This window comes from Salvia hispanica, chromosome 3 (genome assembly GCF_023119035.1).
Source record: "Salvia hispanica cultivar TCC Black 2014 chromosome 3, UniMelb_Shisp_WGS_1.0, whole genome shotgun sequence".
NCBI lineage: Eukaryota > Viridiplantae > Streptophyta > Magnoliopsida > Lamiales > Lamiaceae > Salvia > Salvia hispanica.
In genome coordinates, this window is record NC_062967.1 from 8,908,560 (window position 1) to 8,925,895 (window position 17,336).

The following is a 17,336-nucleotide window of genomic DNA, read 5'->3' on the forward strand; positions in this document are numbered from 1 at the left end:
AATATTAGTAAATTAATAAGTCTCAATTGTGATTAATCATAGACTAATTTCAAGATCTACATATGCATTTATAACTCTAGCGTGAAGAAAGAAGCATGCAATAAATTAAATTTAAATTGTGTGAATGTGAGAAGCCAATCGAATTTAATTAATTAATCAAGTTGAAATCATTCAGAAGTAATGGAGAAGTTGATGAATATAATATGTGTAAAATATATTTGGGACATTGAGAATTTCAACAAGGAAGAGTGGAAATTGGAAAGAGGTTGGAGGGTCTTCCAGTTGACTATTTCCAGATCTGATCCAAATTATTCTGTTTTTACTAAATATATATAGGATTTCGTACTCATCTTATATAAATGTGTCATACACAATTTTTATATGTACATAATACCCAAATCTCATTTTTCTTCATTTTTATTATTAATAAAGACATTTTCTTTTGGTACTGAATGTGATATTTTTATTCATAGATTTTCATCCTTAAATGAGTTATCATCTCTATCAAATATGACTTTAATATATTAAATAAATAGAATAAAATAGAAGAGAAATCAAGAGAATAAATATGAGATAATTTTTTCACAATATAAAAATAACTACGATGAAACATCCTAAAAAAATATGACTCCATTGAAACGGAATGAAAAAAGTATATTAATATTTTCAAGAGGACAACATAAGAATCTATATTAAGAATATCAATTTTTTTTTAAAAAAAAAATTACCATTAAAACTTGCTTTAGGTTGACTTCAAATTAATCTTATTCAAATCATGCGAAATTAATTGAACTTCACTACAATTTGCAATTATCTCACAAGACCAATTTTTCAACGATTATATAACAATTCTATTTAATAAGATGATCTCTATTACTAGGTCATGTTTGGTAGGGGTGATAACTCATCTATGAATGGAAATCTATAAATAAAATTTGTTCATAGATTTTCATCCATAAATGAGTTATCACCCCTACCAAACATGCCATAGTGTATTAAGAATGTTATATATCAAAAGGGAAAATTTCATTCAAGTCAATTCCCCGACTTTCTCTTGCAAGTTAAATCATAAATTTACTATGCTACCATAACATTCCTATGATTATTTGTCACTTATTTAATGAAATGATACTTATGTCGCGCTTAAACATAGCCTCAGTCCCGCTTCCGCGCCAACGTGAGTTGCGAACCACAGTTGTGCGTCGAAAAAAAATCCAACTTCCAAATTTTCGGTACAAGTACAATTTAATTTGCATGATTTGAATTGAATGTTATTGAATTAACCAGAAGTGTAACCGAAATTATGATAATTTTCCCTTTCTAAAAAATTGGACACTTATAATTTGGCTTCACCTAAATATGGGGACATTTTATTGATTACTATAGGAGTAATTAACAAGAAAAAAAAGATTAAAGTCAAAAATTAGATGCGTGTTAATTGCAATTTCTAATTGTTCTTCTATTCATCACTACTACTTAACGACGAGCTAATTGACTTGTGCGCCTCAAAAGCAGCACCATTATCTAGAGAGAGAAACTCCATAAATCCTTCTTCATCATCTCCATGTCAAGAGAAGAAGGAGAAGAAGAGATAATCGCCGCAGCAATGGAACCTGATCTCTCGCTCAAGCTCGACGCACAGCAAAACAAACTCGACGAATCTCCATCGTCAAATACTCGAACACCTGGTGATCGCGCTCCAGATCAAAATTCCGATCAAGGATCCAGCACACAAGAGGTATAATCGCAAATTCGTTGGATCGAGAGATGAAATCATGTCGTTGTATGAGTTAATTTAACAGTGTGGAATTCGATCCAGCTTACAGTTCTGCAGATGAAGATGAATCGCGTGAAAGAGGAGAACAAACAGTTACGAAACGCAGTGGAGAAGACTATGAAGGATTACACTGATTTGCAGACGAAATTCTCTATGATTCAGCAAAATAGCGGAAACAAGGTGAATTGAAACACGATTTGTAGCGAGAAATCAATCCATGTTGTTTACCTTCTTTTTTTTAATTTCTCGAAAATAGCTCTCGTAATTTTTTCAAATTGATTTAGGATCCCGATATGATTTACTCGATGAACGAGAATCACAAAAACGACGACGTTCGGAGATCGCCGTCGGAGGAGGAGGAGGGCGCGGGAAACGACGGGCTGTGGCTGTCTCTGCGGGTGGCGAGCAGCTGCAGTGAGGGCGGCGAAGCGGCGGAGAAGAGGGAGGAGGCTACGGTGGCGTTCAGGCCAGCTCAAAATCAGATGCATAGCAATAACATGACTGGAATTATGAATCATATCAATTCTCCACCAAATAAACGAGCTAGGGTTTCTGTCAGGGCAAGATGTGATTCAGCTACGGTTGGTTCACATTTTTTTAATTTTTTTTTATGATTAATCGAATATTAATGAGTTGAAATTGATTTCATGTGAATTGATCAGATGAGTGACGGATGTCAATGGAGAAAATATGGCCAGAAGATTGCTAAAGGAAACCCTTGCCCTCGAGCCTACTATCGTTGCACTGTAGCTCCGGGATGCCCCGTGAGAAAACAGGTGGAGTATAATTTTTGTAATTAAATATTTCATTTTTTTTTAAAATTTTGGAATGTGTGTTGTTATTACATCTTCTATTTCATTTTTTATTATACTCCATTTAATAAGTAAATTCTACACTACTATCGTGTCTCATTTCATTCCGCTATATTGAGATTTTTTACATCATTTTATACTTAGTTAAAGCTACTAGTAGCATTGCATGTACTATTATATCAATTTGAAGAATTGATATAAATATCATTATTATTTTCATTGTGGTTGTATGAATTAACATGAATGAACATTATGGCCTTAGACAAACTTTATTGAGGCAGCATTAATTAATTATTCTATTCATAATTAAAGATTATAAGAATGATAATATTGTTGTTGGTTTTACAACTTCGATGGAGATGGTTTGATTTGGAACTATTTGTGATCACTTGTAATATGATCAAACTTATGAGCTATAATTAGATACACTAATTGTGTTCAGTTGAGTTAATTGTTTAAATTACTATATCACATTGATTGTAATTATGTGTAATTAATACGTTCTTACAAGCAGGTCCAAAGATGTTTAGAGGACAAATCGATACTGATCACAACGTACGAAGGCACACACAACCATCCCCTTCCGGTAGGTGCAACCGCGATGGCGTCAACAACATCAGCAGCGTCGCCATACATGATGTTCGACGCGAACAATCCCTTCCACAACTCCGAACTACTCCATCCAACCTCAAATCAACAACATTCCCTTTATTACAATAACATTCATAGCCCTCTAGTCATAAATCCCTCTTCACCATTCATACCAAACCTAAGACCCCTAAACCCTAATTACTATGACCCCACAAAGGGCATTGTTTTGGACCTCACCAACAACCCTTGCTCTTCAAATTCCATGGCCCAATTAGGGTATTCTTTGATCCCTAAACCACCAAACTTCAATGGAGAAACACTTGCTAACCACCTTTTCCCTCGCCCCAATGGGTTGTTACAAGACCAAGATCGAGGGGATTTGGACCAAACGACGTCGTTGTCCGAAAATGTGAGTGCAATAACTTCTGATCCTAAGTTTAGGGTTGCTGTTGCAGCTGCAATTTCTTCACTCATAAATAAAGAGAGCCAAACAGTCCCTAAAGATGGGGAGAGCGGTGGGGATAAGAGTTGGATTCTTGAATCAAGCAGTAACCCTATCCATCAATCACCAACTGAATAATTTATATAAATTTTATATACTCCATTAAATTAAATACATTAATGTATCATTTCCTGCAGAATTAATTAATGTAAATTTAGATGACAGGTTTTATCTATATTTTTGTAGTAATTGGTTTTATCTCAATCTAGAGGATTTGATTACATTATATATACTGAACATTAAATTCTGTTATGTTTTTCTGGGATTTATAATATTTCTGTGAGCTGGAGGTTCCATGTGAAGCCTTGACTGTTGTAAAAATCAAGAAATTGTTTAAGAACTTGGTCCATATTTTTCTTGTTAATTTTCCTAAAAATTTGGATCTGATCCTAATTTTAATTTCTGATACTTTTAATGTCACTTTACTTGGAACATGAGTAGGGATGAATTATCTTGCACATGCATAATTTTTAATTTCGCAATTTCCCATCTTGCTTTTTGATCTTTTTTTCTTTTTTTTTCTAGCATTATACATGAAATATACTCATATAATAGTAATTAATTACGATGTTGATTTATAATATAAGAGCTATATATTTTTCTAAAATATTAGGTGGGCAATTTCAAAGGAAAGTAATTAGCCTATATATGCTCTGCTCAATTGGCTAATTAATGCGACGTCCTTTGATAAATTAGCAGTAACACGTAGTAATTAATTATCGACGTGTTAATAAAGGTTTAATAGTGTTAATATACAATTAGTATACTAGCTAGTGGACATATTAGAGCGCGTTTTAGCAATTTAGTAAGCTGTTTAAAACAATCAATAAAGATATTTTAAAGCTTATTACAAACACATCATAACACCTCAATAATATTCTAAAAAAAAAAAAAAAAAACAAGTAAGCAAAACAGACTACTATTTGATATAAAAATGAAAAAATTAATTAAAATTTAAAGTTAATTCTTCAGGTTTAATCATTGTAATAAAAGCTTTGTCAATATTTAAATTTTGTTTACGCTCGATAATCTGTAAAGTATAACCCTTGTCAAGATGTAGCGATTTCGAAAACAGTCATTCTGTAACAAGATTGATTGTTAAAACTGTTACTATTTGATACTTACTCAGTTTCACAAATCACAACAAAATTTAGTTTTCATGGAGTTTAAGAACTAAATTAAACGAACTGTCAATACTACTAGTAATCTAGATACTTGATTTGGGCCTGAACTTCGGTAGCCCAATCTAGCATGTATTGTTTGGTCAGCCCAATTAATATTTAAAGAGGATCATGCGAATTTAATTTATTAATTAAATAGAATTAGTACCATGAGTTTTGTGCTTATTCAAAACAAAGTAAGGATGCCTGGAGTACTCTGAGTTTTCGTATTTCAATAATATCAAGTAATAGTTTTGAATTTGAAGACCCCGAAATATGTACCATGTAAATGTTTCAACTTCTTTATCAAGATAAAATGTCACACTCCTACTATATGTTTCCATATGATAAGTGCAAAATTTGTTCGTAAGATAAATGCATCATATTAAACCCTTTGATTTGCCATTGAGACAAATGAAACATGCATCTCTATTTCTATATGGCAAAGAAATATATTGACACTTTTGTGGGGGAAATATATTAGTAGTAAAATTGTATCCATTAACAATAGATAATTATAACTAGATACTACTCCTACTAGTTACTCATAGGAATAAAGTACTATTAGAAGAGATTCATTGAGATGAGCTAGATATATAAATTTCTTGAAATGTATATAGGATATCAAGCATGGCAAAAGAAATACAGTAAGTCAGTAACATAAACGAAAACAAAACATCACTTGAAAAGATTTGAAATCACAAAAATGTCGCAAACAGAAATTTTTAAAACACAAGTTGTTGCAAATGTAGACAACTAGCAAAACTGTCTCAGTAAAAGAAATACTAAGAACTTGGATTCCTCCAAAATACTTCTTAGGCCTTGACCCGGTTGTAATACTTCTGCTTCTCTGAGGTTGTCTGGAACCGTCCATGTCCAAACTTGGATGAGGTGTCGATAAACTTGAGCTTGATGTCTTCCAGCGCAACACGAGAAGTCTGTTTCAGGAGGGATTGACGAAGGGTTACAACCCTCTTCTTGGGTCCAACTACTCCACCCTTGATCATCAGGTAATCATCCTTCACCACACCATAGTGAGGGAAGCCACCCATAGGAGTCACATCCTTCTCAGTCCTGCATAAATCCAGTTTCAAACAAGGATTAGATACAAATCATTTATATTCATATCACATTCTCTCAATTTGAAGAATATTAATATCAAATTACCTGTCATACTCAGTACTGGCAGTGTGCTCTTCAGTGCCTGCCTTACCGAGCTTGTAGACCTTCTTGTTCAATTCAGTACGGTGATGGTACCCGTTCTGACCAGCCCTAGCAACAGTGAAGGAAACTCTTGCCGGATGCCAAGCACCAATACAGGCAACCTTGCGCAGACCCCTATGGGTTTTGCGGGGAAGACGGGTGACACCCCAACGAGTGACAACACCTTCGTACCCCTTACCCTTGGTCACACCAATGATGTCGAGCATCTCATCCTTCTGGAAAACAGCATCCACAGGGACCTGCTTCTCAAAGAAGCCATAAGCAAAGTCTACCTTCTGAGCAATGGTCCCACCATTAACCTGAATCTCCATCAAGTGTGCCTTCTTTTGTTTCAGCCCCTTCATCTTTCTAATCTGCAGAGTGCAAACATCATGTAAGTACAAGATTAATTCAATAAAAAGATCATACTATTGAATTTTATATATTGAAGGAGCTAGAGAAAGACCTGAGTGTGAGCCAAAACACGGATGACACAAGAGTACTTTTTCAGTTTCTCCAGCTGTGCCTGGATGTCCTTCTTACCCTCATCAGTCTCCAATTTCTTGGAGTACTTAGAGAAGGCCTTCTTCTTGGACTTGCACCAGTTCTTGTAGAACCTCCTCCTGATCTCCTCACTGAGATGCTGGGCCCAGACTGTGTTCAGGCAGCGAAGACCACGTGGAGTCTTGACATACCCAACAACTCCAACAATAACCATGGGAGGTGTTTCAATGATGGTAACAGCCTCACATGTCTCCTTCTTGTGGAGCTCTGCATAATCATTTTCAAATTAGTCAAGATATTGGCTTTTTTGAACACTTATAGTGAAAAACAATGAAAGCAATTGACAAGTGATTGATACAGCTTGTGTAGATCACAGCCCATAAATATATGGATTTAGCTGATTAACAATACATATAAAGAAAAAATATAAAATAAAGAACATCCAAATGCAAGATATACATACTTGATCCAGGTTTCTCCACATCTCGGACAATGTGGGTCATTCCAGCCTTGTATCCCAAGAAGGCGGTCAGCCTACACGGCTTGGTTGGGTCATCCTTGGGGAAAGCCTTCACTGCAATCTCAAAGAAAATTCAATGAAAATCAGATATTGGACAAAGACAATCAATATAAAGACATTCACAGAAAACGTTATATATTATTTAATCCATTATACAACACACATTTGGTAAATCAGAAAATGGACAAGGGTGAGGTGAGGTGAGACATTTAGTAATACCAGCAATACCAATTCACAAATCATATCTAATGTAATCGAACATTCTAAACGAAATGCTTTATGAATGAACGTTAACCATAAGAAATGACATACCCTTTCCCTTATGGCGAGCAGCCCTCTTCCTCGGCAGGAAACCGAGGGAACCGTGCCTTGGGTGCTCAAACTTCCTGTGCGACATTTTTCGCTTCTTTTACCTGAAAAGGGGACAAATCATTCAGATTCAAAAACATTTCAGCTAACATTCATCCAGTTCTTATAAAGACAGAGCATTTACTTCCATATCCGCTCAATTTATAACTTCTTTTATTAAATCAAACAATCGTGTTTTATTTCGAGAATTAAGCATCGTGATTAAATCCAAACCTCTAAAAAACACAGAACATAAAACCAATTGAGCAAATGGATAGATTGCATCGCTTATCAAATTATTAAAATAAACGTTGCTTTCAATTTTTACTAGACGTGTAAACTGCATATCAGAAATCTGCGTCAAAATGATGAAAATGGAAAGACGAGATGCAAACCCATGCGAGAGAATGGAAGCATGTGAACAGTACCTGAATGCTGCTGCTGCGATGGAGAGAGTGAGGCTCAGCCCTAAGCTAAAACCCTAATTCGATGGTATCTCTCTATTTATAGGCAGGTTATTGTTTTTCAGCAGTAAGGGTTGGGCTTGGACTGTTTGTTAATGGGCCAGATATAAATTGGTCTCACTTTGATTGTAAGCCCAGTATTTTTTTTTATTTTTTTTTTTATGTTAAACAATTCTAATTGTTATTTTACCAAATACGAAAAATAGAAAAATAGAAAAATAAAAGAAAAGATTTCCCCATCTGCTACTCCTTCCTCCAATTTTATTTGAAGATTCAATTTTGAGAATCAAGCCCTTCTAACCTTCGATTTTTGCTATCAGAGGTAAGAACTCTGTTCTTCTTTGTGCAAACTCACCTCATATGCTTGGTATTAAGGAGAATTGAATGAAGTTTCAGAGTCTGGGGAAGGAGGGGTCGAAACCTACCCTTTTAAAAATATACTTGATTAGTTGTGGAATTCTTCTAAATTGAAGTAAGAATTACTCCCAATAGATGAATTATGCATGAATAGGAAATAAGATCAAACATTGGAGTGAGATTTGGGGATGACCGAAATGTTCAATGGGGTTTATGTTGGGATTTTGTTCGTATGCTTGAATCTGTCCATATTGATTTCTTTGACGTTTAAAGTGAATGGGAATAAAGCTTTATGTTGAATATATGGGGACCGGAAATTCAGAAGAGTCCTATAACTTTGAAACTGATTTAATTGCTTAAATTGATCTGAAATTTAGAAGAGTAGTTGATTTGTTAGGGTTGTAGCAAAATGAGATTTTTGAGTGGAGTATGTGACAGTAAGCACTAAGGAAGTAAGCATACATGATGAGTATGCGTACATTGAGCTTCTAGCAGTTGAAATAAGAGTCTTGTTTTGATATAGGGATGACAACCTGACTCTCATTTAGAAATTTCATCATACAATGTTCTCTGCATTCTAACTGGTTGCGTTTTGATTGAGATGTGATTTCCTTGCAATTCAATGAATGTTTCCTTAAAACTCTACTAAGAAATTTAAAATGTCAATTCTAGGAAGAAAATCGTATATATCATAGCATCATACTATCAAATTAAATTTCTTTAAACAAACATGTATGTAACAACAGGCATCACCATTGCACCTGAGTGAGAGAAAGAGAGTAAGACAGCTTCACCGCCACCTGCTGCAGTGCCGCCGCCATTAATGGATTTCTCCGCTCTGAATGAAGCACTGGCTTTCAAGTCCTATGACAAGGTCGCAGACATATGTGACAGTCTCATGTTCCAGGTAGTGTACAAGCATGCCTATTCTACCCTCGCATTCCCTGCTGCAAACCTTAACTTTCTCACACTACTGTTTTTCTTCTTTTTATCGATTACAGGCTGCATCTGAGGGCGTCTCTTTTCAGGAAGACTGGCCTTACGCCATTCATCTCATCGGCCACATCTACATCAATGACATGTAATTTTTGTTCTCTGGTTAAATTTTATAGAATTTGCGGAGGAATTTATTATAACTATATTGTTTCTGTTTGATTATGTTAATTTGGTTGCGTGGTATGGTGGTGGCGATTGTGGCTGCGATTGTGCTATTTGAACTATTACAGTAATAGCGCAAGGTTCTTGTGGAAGAAGATACCACTGTCAGTGAAAGAGAGCCAGCCAGAAGTATCAGCCGCGTGGAAAATTGGGCAGAGGTTGTGGATTAAGGATTACGCCAGTGTTCATGAGGCTATTCGTGAGTTTATCTGGAGTCCACAGTGTCAGGGAATCATGACAGCTTTCTCAGGTTCGTCTGTGTGCGTTAACTTCCGTTCGTATCAGTTAACTACATTACTATTCATGTTCTCAGCTACGTGTCTTAGTGAGAAGAATTTAGTGCATTGTGTTGGACCTGTTGGTGATTCCATTTACTCACTATGGTACATTGAGTAGCACTAATATAGATTTATCAGAAACTTATGTGAATTGGATAATCGTCAACTTGATTGCTTTCTAGTGTTTTTTTTTGTTTGTTGGATAATGGTAAAATGAGTATGGCTCTCAAACTCTTCAAGGAAATGGGTTGCTAACACCAATATGATTAGCCATTTGTTGGTCTTAAATAACTACAACCTAGCAAACAGTATAATGAATTAATATACCTCGTTAGATCACCATTGTCCTGTTTGTGAATGATGAATTTGTATATACAGAACACACAATGCGAGGGGATTTTTCCTTGTGTTTAAACAGAGACTTCAATCTTGCATCAAGAGTCTAGTCTTTGTTGATTCTTGTACTAGTGTAGGGGAGGTTTTAGAAACCCGTAACACATTTTTGTATGATTTTGATGCTGCAGCAACTATGACGACCGGAACATACTTTTTTATCAATGCTTATGTTGAAATTATTGCAGAAATGTACACCAAAAGGATGTTTGAACTGCTACAATCAGCTTATTCAACAATAAGCATTCAAGATACTGCTCTTTTCCTCGGAATGAATGAGGACGACGCAAAAAATTGTAAGCTCCCTTCCTCGCTAAGGCAATCACATGTCTAACTTGCTGTTCACAAAGTGGTTCTTTTGTTAATAGTGGGTGATTGCTCTCTCTTTGCAGATGTAGTGCAACACGGCTGGACTGTGGACCCTGCATCCCGGATGCTCACAGTGAAGAAGCAGACCGTTGTGAATGAACAGAAACTGGATCATAGTAAATTACAGCGGCTAACTGAGTATGTCTTTCACCTCGAGCACTGATGCACCGAGTCGGATGCATATTCATTTGGCTATTCGCATCGATGGAGCTTGAGCTGTTCATATGTCTTTCTTTTTATCGACAGAGATATTTTACAATCTCTTCCATTGATCTATGACTGGCCGATCTTTTAGCTTTTACATATACTTTCTCCGTCCATTAATAAGAGTTCTACTTTTTGTACTTAAGTTTTAAGAAACGTGCATCGAAAAAGTCATTAGAATGTTGCAATGATGTAGTAGTAAGTATTATCTTGTCTAGTATACCGAATATCAACTACGTATGCCAATTTTTAGATAAGGTTTCGCAAATTAGTCCTAATAATAATCTAGAATGCGCATTTTAACTATAATACAACTTTATATGTATAACACTTATATCTACAGAGATATCACTAGTTCATTAGTGATTTTATAATAATAATAAAAAAAAAAAATCTTGTTTGGCAATAAGGAATCATGAGTAGAATTTGTTCCATACAAAAATTAAAAAAGTGGGCCTAATTAAAAAGTGCAAACGAGATGAAGAACGTGATCAACGTGAATTTTATATGGAACCAAAAACTCACCCAACACATACTATAAACGTGGGGAACAAAGACTATTTATTGATTTGATCATCGTTTCTTATAATCAACCATTTGATTGATCAAGTAGCTAACTTTTAGGCCAAACCCATAAAATTAAATTATAACAAAACAAAAATGAACAAGATGATAAAACGGAGCCAGGCTACCAATTTAATTACAATGTTTTTTGTGGTTGACCACAGGTGTTCCAAGTCTGCCTTTGGCAGAATCGGATTAATCCTGCTCGACCGAATTTGTGGATTAATACTGAAAGTCTTTTTTTCCCCTCATATCGAAGAAAACACATGTGTACAAGATGAAATATTCCCTAGTGTAATTCAACAGTTTGGTTATGGAAATAATTGTATGGTACAAAACCTTATCCAGAATGGGGGATGATTATGAAGGGAGACAAAAAATCTTATTCTTTTTGCATCAACCACAAAAATTTGATGAATTCGTCTATTCGAGTACCATTCTTCTCTTTTCTTTTTTTGCATTTTATTATTGGATTTAATCTTCATTGCTACATGGGCAAATTAATTTAGAAATAAATCACATTTGCGGTTAATATATCTATACAAAATTCTTAAGCCGAACAGACGATGGTGAGCTAAAAATACAGAAACACCTCATAATGTAAACATTAGAAGATCCAATGATAAACTATTATTAGGTGATGCCTATCTATACATTTATAGTTTGTTAATTTTATAAGTGATAATGATTTGTGACAGAAATTTATACATGATCTTGTTCAAATGCAAGTGAGCCCATTGAGTAATACACTACTAATCTCTTTATGAATATAGATAGTTCAAATATAACAATTGTATACTAGAAATCTATGCACTACAATTTGATTTTTATTCCTGCTCATTCATTTTGAAATGATAACTCATTAGTCATTTAATTTGCTGACTCTTTTCATTATTGCATTGCGGAGTACATTTTTTTAAAATAATTATTATTGACCATGGATATTTTTGGGGGATATAATGGTCATTTGAGAACAACCAAGTTGGAATAACAATTCTCGATTTCTAGGTCTCAACTTCCTGACTTAAACACAACGCTAAGACAGTACTACTGTGGGCCCAACAGATTTTTTTTTACCTATATAGCCCCAGAGGAATAGAAGTAATTTGAATATTAGGGTTTTGAGAATTACTCTCTCTTGGCCCCATTAAATATGTCATTTTTTTTTTTTTGGATGGTTTCAATAAATGTACCATTTTATTTTATCATTTTTAGTATGAGTAGTGATATGGGGAAAGTGCCCCTTAAGTATATAACTAGAGAACAAATCACAGCCACAAGATCAAGAAAATCAAGGGCTAGTTTTAACACATGAGATTTTCGAATTTGAAGGAGAAATCAGTTCACTCTATCACAGATTTACTTCACTATACAAGGCGGGGGTATAATGGACATTTCACTAATAAAATTAGGGTTAACAATTGAATTAATTTCTCATTTGCAGAATTCATCTCCCGCCATCACTGCTCTTCCCGTCGCCTCCATCCATCGTCGCCGTCGCTTCCATCCACCGCGCCATCGCTTCCATCCATTGTCGCTGCAATCGCTGTCGCCTCCATCCATAGTCGAACAATGAATCGAAATGAGAAAGATTTGTGAAGTGTCTGATCTATGCTTCGTAGTGCTTTGTTTTTCCATTTCAGTTGAAGTAAAAAATGGTTAGAGTGAAGTATTTCAGTGTTAGAGTGAAGTGTCTATCATCTATGCTTGTAGTGCTTTGTTTTTCCATTTCATGAAGTAAAACATGGTTTAGAGTGAAGTATTCCAAGCAAGTTAGAGTGAAGTGTATCAGATCTATGCTTGTAGTGCTTTTGTTTTTCCATTTCAAGAAGTAAAACATGGTTAGGAGCGAAGTATTCCAGTTGTTAGAGTGAAGTGTGTTTGTGATCTATGCTTGTAGTGCTTTGTTTTTCCAATTCAAGAAGTAAAACATGGTTAGAGTGAAGTATTCCAAGTGTTAGAGTGAAGTGTTTGTGATCTATGCATGAATTAATAGTAAACAAATAACAATGCTACTAATATGAAGGCTTCGAATTCTTGTTATGTTATGATGATTGTATGTATAGCTGATTGTTAGTATAATAATACTTGTATATGAAATACTATGGTGCTTCTATATACAAATGTATTCTTAACAAAGGTGAAAATTTTAGTAATCATTGCTAATGTTATCTTTCTTCTATTGATTTCAGTAACACTGCACCATATATAGATTCAAGAAGCTGCATTGCACCTTAGAGTGAAGTATATGATGACTGTTACTATGGCGAGCGGGAACACGATTGAAAATGTATTGCCTAAAAGAAGCAGCAAGTGAATACTCCAAAGGCTAAGAACAAAGTATTGCAGCTCATTAATATTGTCGGAAACAAACCATGAGTCATTGAATAACTTGGCGACAACATCAAAGCATTATCAAGAATGTAGCAACAACATGGAGATAAATGTGGAAAAATGATTGTAAACTTCAAGCGTTCATGACCATTTGTATGAAACTAGTTCATAATATGTGTCATTTAGTACAATATAAAGCTTATCCGTTTCAATTAAATTCAATATTATGTTGACTATTAATTTACTTCACTGCATAGCATATTTGCTTCACTATAAAGCAGTTTTACATCACTGTACACAACAGTTACTACACTATATAGTATTTCAACTTCACTGCAAGTATATGTTCACAATAAATGAACCAAAACATGTAATTGAAATAAAAATCACTCAAAAGTGTACTAAAAATGAGTCATAAGTGCTCTACAAAGTGAATTATTTATGTCCAAATCCTCACTGCCTATGTTTTGCCTTCTCATTCCCCTTTTTGCAATTCCCCAATCAATGCTCTCTTTTGTGTGGAAGACAGGACAACACCTTCTGCAAGAAGATGCTTCTTACCTGGGACAGAAGGGCAACAACAAATGTCAAATGGTGACCATGATTATCCTTACCCGTAAAAGGAGCAAATATCATACAGTAGCTACATATTAAAACCTTCATATAAGTACACTATAAAGCAACTTTAATTAACTATAAGTAATATAAACTTCACTATAAAGCATGCAAAATATATTTCATTATAAGCATATACTAGTTCACTATATACTCAATATACTTCACTATATGTTCAATATACTTCACTATATACTCAATATACTTCACTTTATGAAATATTCACAATAAATCACTGTTTGTATAAAAAGGCAATGTTATACTTCATTGTTTGTTATATATACTTCACTATATGAAATATACACATCAGTGTAAACATTAAATCACTAGTGTATAAAAAACCAAAGTTATACTTCACTCTATGAAATATTTACATCACTATAAATGATAAATACTTCACTCCAACGTAATATAAGTAGTTTTAGAGCTAATCATGCTGTGCAATTCACAAAACGCGTACACTTCCATTTAAAGCATATATACCTCACTCTGACATCTTTTTTCGCATCATACACACACTAATCATGCTATAAGAACAAACACATACGATTTGATTAGGAAGATCAAATAAGAAATCTGGACGGAAGATGAACAATTTTGAATCTATGGAAGAAATCATAAGCTGAATTTGGTTCAGATTGTACAAATCGCTACACACAATTCACGTTAATCTTATGAGTTCCGAAAATGCCCTTGGGCTTTTATTTTGAGAAAAATCTGAAAGATTATTTAAGCCATAGGATTAATTTGGAGTAATAAGATATGTGGCTGAGATTTAGTCTCTAGTTATATACTTAAAATTAGTTAGACCTTGATCACTCCTCTAAACCTCATATCACACTAATTCATTTTACTTAACGATTATTAAAACTAATTAGTACTCTTCCGTCTCACAAGAATGTGCACTTTCTAATTTTAGAATTTTTTGTCTCTCTAATGAGGTGTGAGCCATTCTCCACTAACAATACTCTAATTCGTTTTGCTCTCTCTTACTTTACTAATTTTGACTCGTACCAAACCCAAAGTGCATATTCTTTGGGAACGGCGGGAGTAGTATATAAAAATTGGGTTATTTCACTAAATTTTTCTATTCATTTTTCTTAACAAAGTTAAACAATTTCTTAAAATACATACTGGTCAAATATTGGACATTTAATGGGGATATGATGGAGTACGATTTTATGAAATTACAAAGTCGGATTTACTTAGATGATTTGATGCACATTTGAGTACAAAATAATTAATCAAGAGTCACCAGACAAATAAATGTGCTGGTAACTAAGGATTAATTGTCCAATCTTGATCTATCCGGTTTCCAATTAATTGCATTGACTATATGTATGAAATATTTGTAATTTTCACACACAAATATATACATGCATTAACTATATGGATGAAACATCTGTAGTTTTCACACACAAATATATGGCACATGCGACAATGACGAAGTTGCATATATTGGACTGTTGTCATGCGATACACAAATTAAAACTTTACGTTTTCAGGAAATTAGTCGAAGGGGACCATAAAAAAACAATAAATAAAAGTACAATATTAAAATTTGAACCAACCACATATAAACTTAATTATTAATAAATACAGTATAAATTAATTAGGTCATGTAAGGATTCATTGGGCAATATACATACGATTTCATGCGGTAAGAGATAGAAGTGGGGTCGGGATACGATTTCATGCGGTAAGAGATAGAGGTGGGGTCGGGGTCACCAGAGTTGAATGACATCACCGTCAACCATGAGTGACATCGTAAAACTCCATTAATCAGTCCGACAATTCTTGGTAGTCACGATCCTATGGTAGCTATGTCTCCCACCCAACCCTTTTTGTGATGTATTTTGATTGAATTTTATTTTTTTAAAGAATCTATGGTGGTCATATTACTGTTAAGTTAGAATTGTTGAATAATATGAGATCAAATTATCAATTGAATGTCAAGAATCTATAATGGTCACATTTACGTTAAGTTAGAGCTACAAAACAATATGAGAAGTGAAATTCTGACCCTACAAGTTCTATTTCTTGCAAATGTCACTAATTTTCACGGTCTTCCATGTATTGCATGTCGACGTAACACTTGTAGAATACACGATAGTTATCTACTCGAATACTCCCTTGGCATAGTCTCACAACTAAGATGCGTGTTTCAACCCATACCTAATCTATATATCCCATGAGGTTTTCACACAATATTTTTGTAGGCTAAATCCAACTCATCATGTGTTAATCAATGTTCAATTCAAATGTGCTATAAGTTTATTCAAAAATCGTTTTTAAGACAAAGAAGGTGGAGTTTGGAAAAAACTAAACTAAATAGTCCCACAATGAATTGTCAAACCTTGCCTAAATTAAATCTTAATCACCAATATATTCTATAATAGAATTTGGTTTGATATGTTATTCCATCGATGCAAGTACAAAACCAAAAATTAAAATGTAATGGAAAGGGACCCTCCATTAATCACACTTTAATGGAATTTGATACAACATATTATGGGATTTGACTAGTGGAATTTCACAACAAATACTAAATCTAGTAAGATATTCAATCATAGACAAAATGTAAGGTTGGATATATTCGATTACTCGATCCAAAATCTTCTCATGCTTAAAATATAGTTTATCCAAAACAAAATCACCTATAAGATATAAATTATAAATGGAAGTTTCTAGTAAATGATCATAAATGAAACGCCTCAATTATTTAATTCTCCATTAAAACCTTGTGTGTACCTTTTAATATTCGTTCTCTCTTTTAGCCGTGTACGAAGATTTTCAAGGGAGAATATTGTCATTTAAAGGTAATAAAAATACTTACTCCTATATTTATATTTCATTCCACTGAATTAATTTGTTTTATAGGTGCACTTGATGAAATGAATTATTTTATTTTAACTATAAGGGGAGCTATTTTATTTTAACTATAAGGAGAGCGTGTTTGGCGACTAATTTGCTAATTAATTTGAAGCAATAAAGAAATTCTTATCTATATGGCTTTTTACAAGATTATACTATAGTTTTTATTTGGAACATAACTTATGTCAGCCAGCGATAATAAATAAAAAAATGTAATTACAATTACTAAAATCAGATATTGTACAATGTTGCAAATTTCCTAAATTAAATCGTATAGTCATAAAGAAAGTGTTGCTTGCCCCACTTTTG

General features: G+C 34.0%; 3 protein-coding genes across 4 annotated transcripts; 2 read left to right on the plus strand and 1 right to left on the minus strand.

Annotated features, from left to right (window-relative positions):
- Positions 1 to 1,524: 1,524 nt before the first annotated feature.
- LOC125212879 (probable WRKY transcription factor 9) lies at positions 1,525 to 4,003 on the plus strand. Of its 2 annotated transcripts, none has more exons than XM_048113163.1 (5): positions 1,525 to 1,738; positions 1,820 to 1,957; positions 2,062 to 2,358; positions 2,440 to 2,553; positions 3,104 to 4,003. In XM_048113163.1, the coding sequence occupies exons 1-5, from the start codon at positions 1,565 to 1,567 to the stop codon at positions 3,758 to 3,760; spliced, it is 1,380 nt and encodes a 459-aa protein (XP_047969120.1). In that variant the 5' UTR covers positions 1,525 to 1,564; the 3' UTR covers positions 3,761 to 4,003. The 2 variants fall into 2 exon arrangements, with proteins under 2 accessions (XP_047969120.1, XP_047969121.1); XM_048113164.1 differs by having other exon boundaries at positions 1,650 to 1,738; positions 1,827 to 1,957.
- Positions 4,004 to 5,503: 1,500 nt separating this feature from the next.
- LOC125213094 (60S ribosomal protein L3-1) lies at positions 5,504 to 7,951 on the minus strand. The gene is made up of 6 exons (XM_048113454.1): positions 7,846 to 7,951; positions 7,382 to 7,482; positions 7,013 to 7,123; positions 6,512 to 6,816; positions 6,010 to 6,419; positions 5,504 to 5,916 (listed from the first exon to the last, which is right to left on the minus strand). The coding sequence occupies exons 2-6, from the start codon at positions 7,464 to 7,466 to the stop codon at positions 5,658 to 5,660; spliced, it is 1,170 nt and encodes a 389-aa protein (XP_047969411.1). The 5' UTR covers positions 7,467 to 7,482; positions 7,846 to 7,951; the 3' UTR covers positions 5,504 to 5,657.
- A 119-nt stretch (positions 7,952 to 8,070) lies between these two features.
- LOC125213095 (COP9 signalosome complex subunit 8-like) lies at positions 8,071 to 10,785 on the plus strand. Its single transcript, XM_048113455.1, has 6 exons — positions 8,071 to 8,203; positions 8,985 to 9,145; positions 9,240 to 9,319; positions 9,465 to 9,646; positions 10,256 to 10,363; positions 10,460 to 10,785. The coding sequence occupies exons 2-6, from the start codon at positions 9,062 to 9,064 to the stop codon at positions 10,597 to 10,599; spliced, it is 594 nt and encodes a 197-aa protein (XP_047969412.1). The 5' UTR covers positions 8,071 to 8,203; positions 8,985 to 9,061; the 3' UTR covers positions 10,600 to 10,785.
- The last annotated feature ends 6,551 nt before the right edge of the window (positions 10,786 to 17,336 follow it).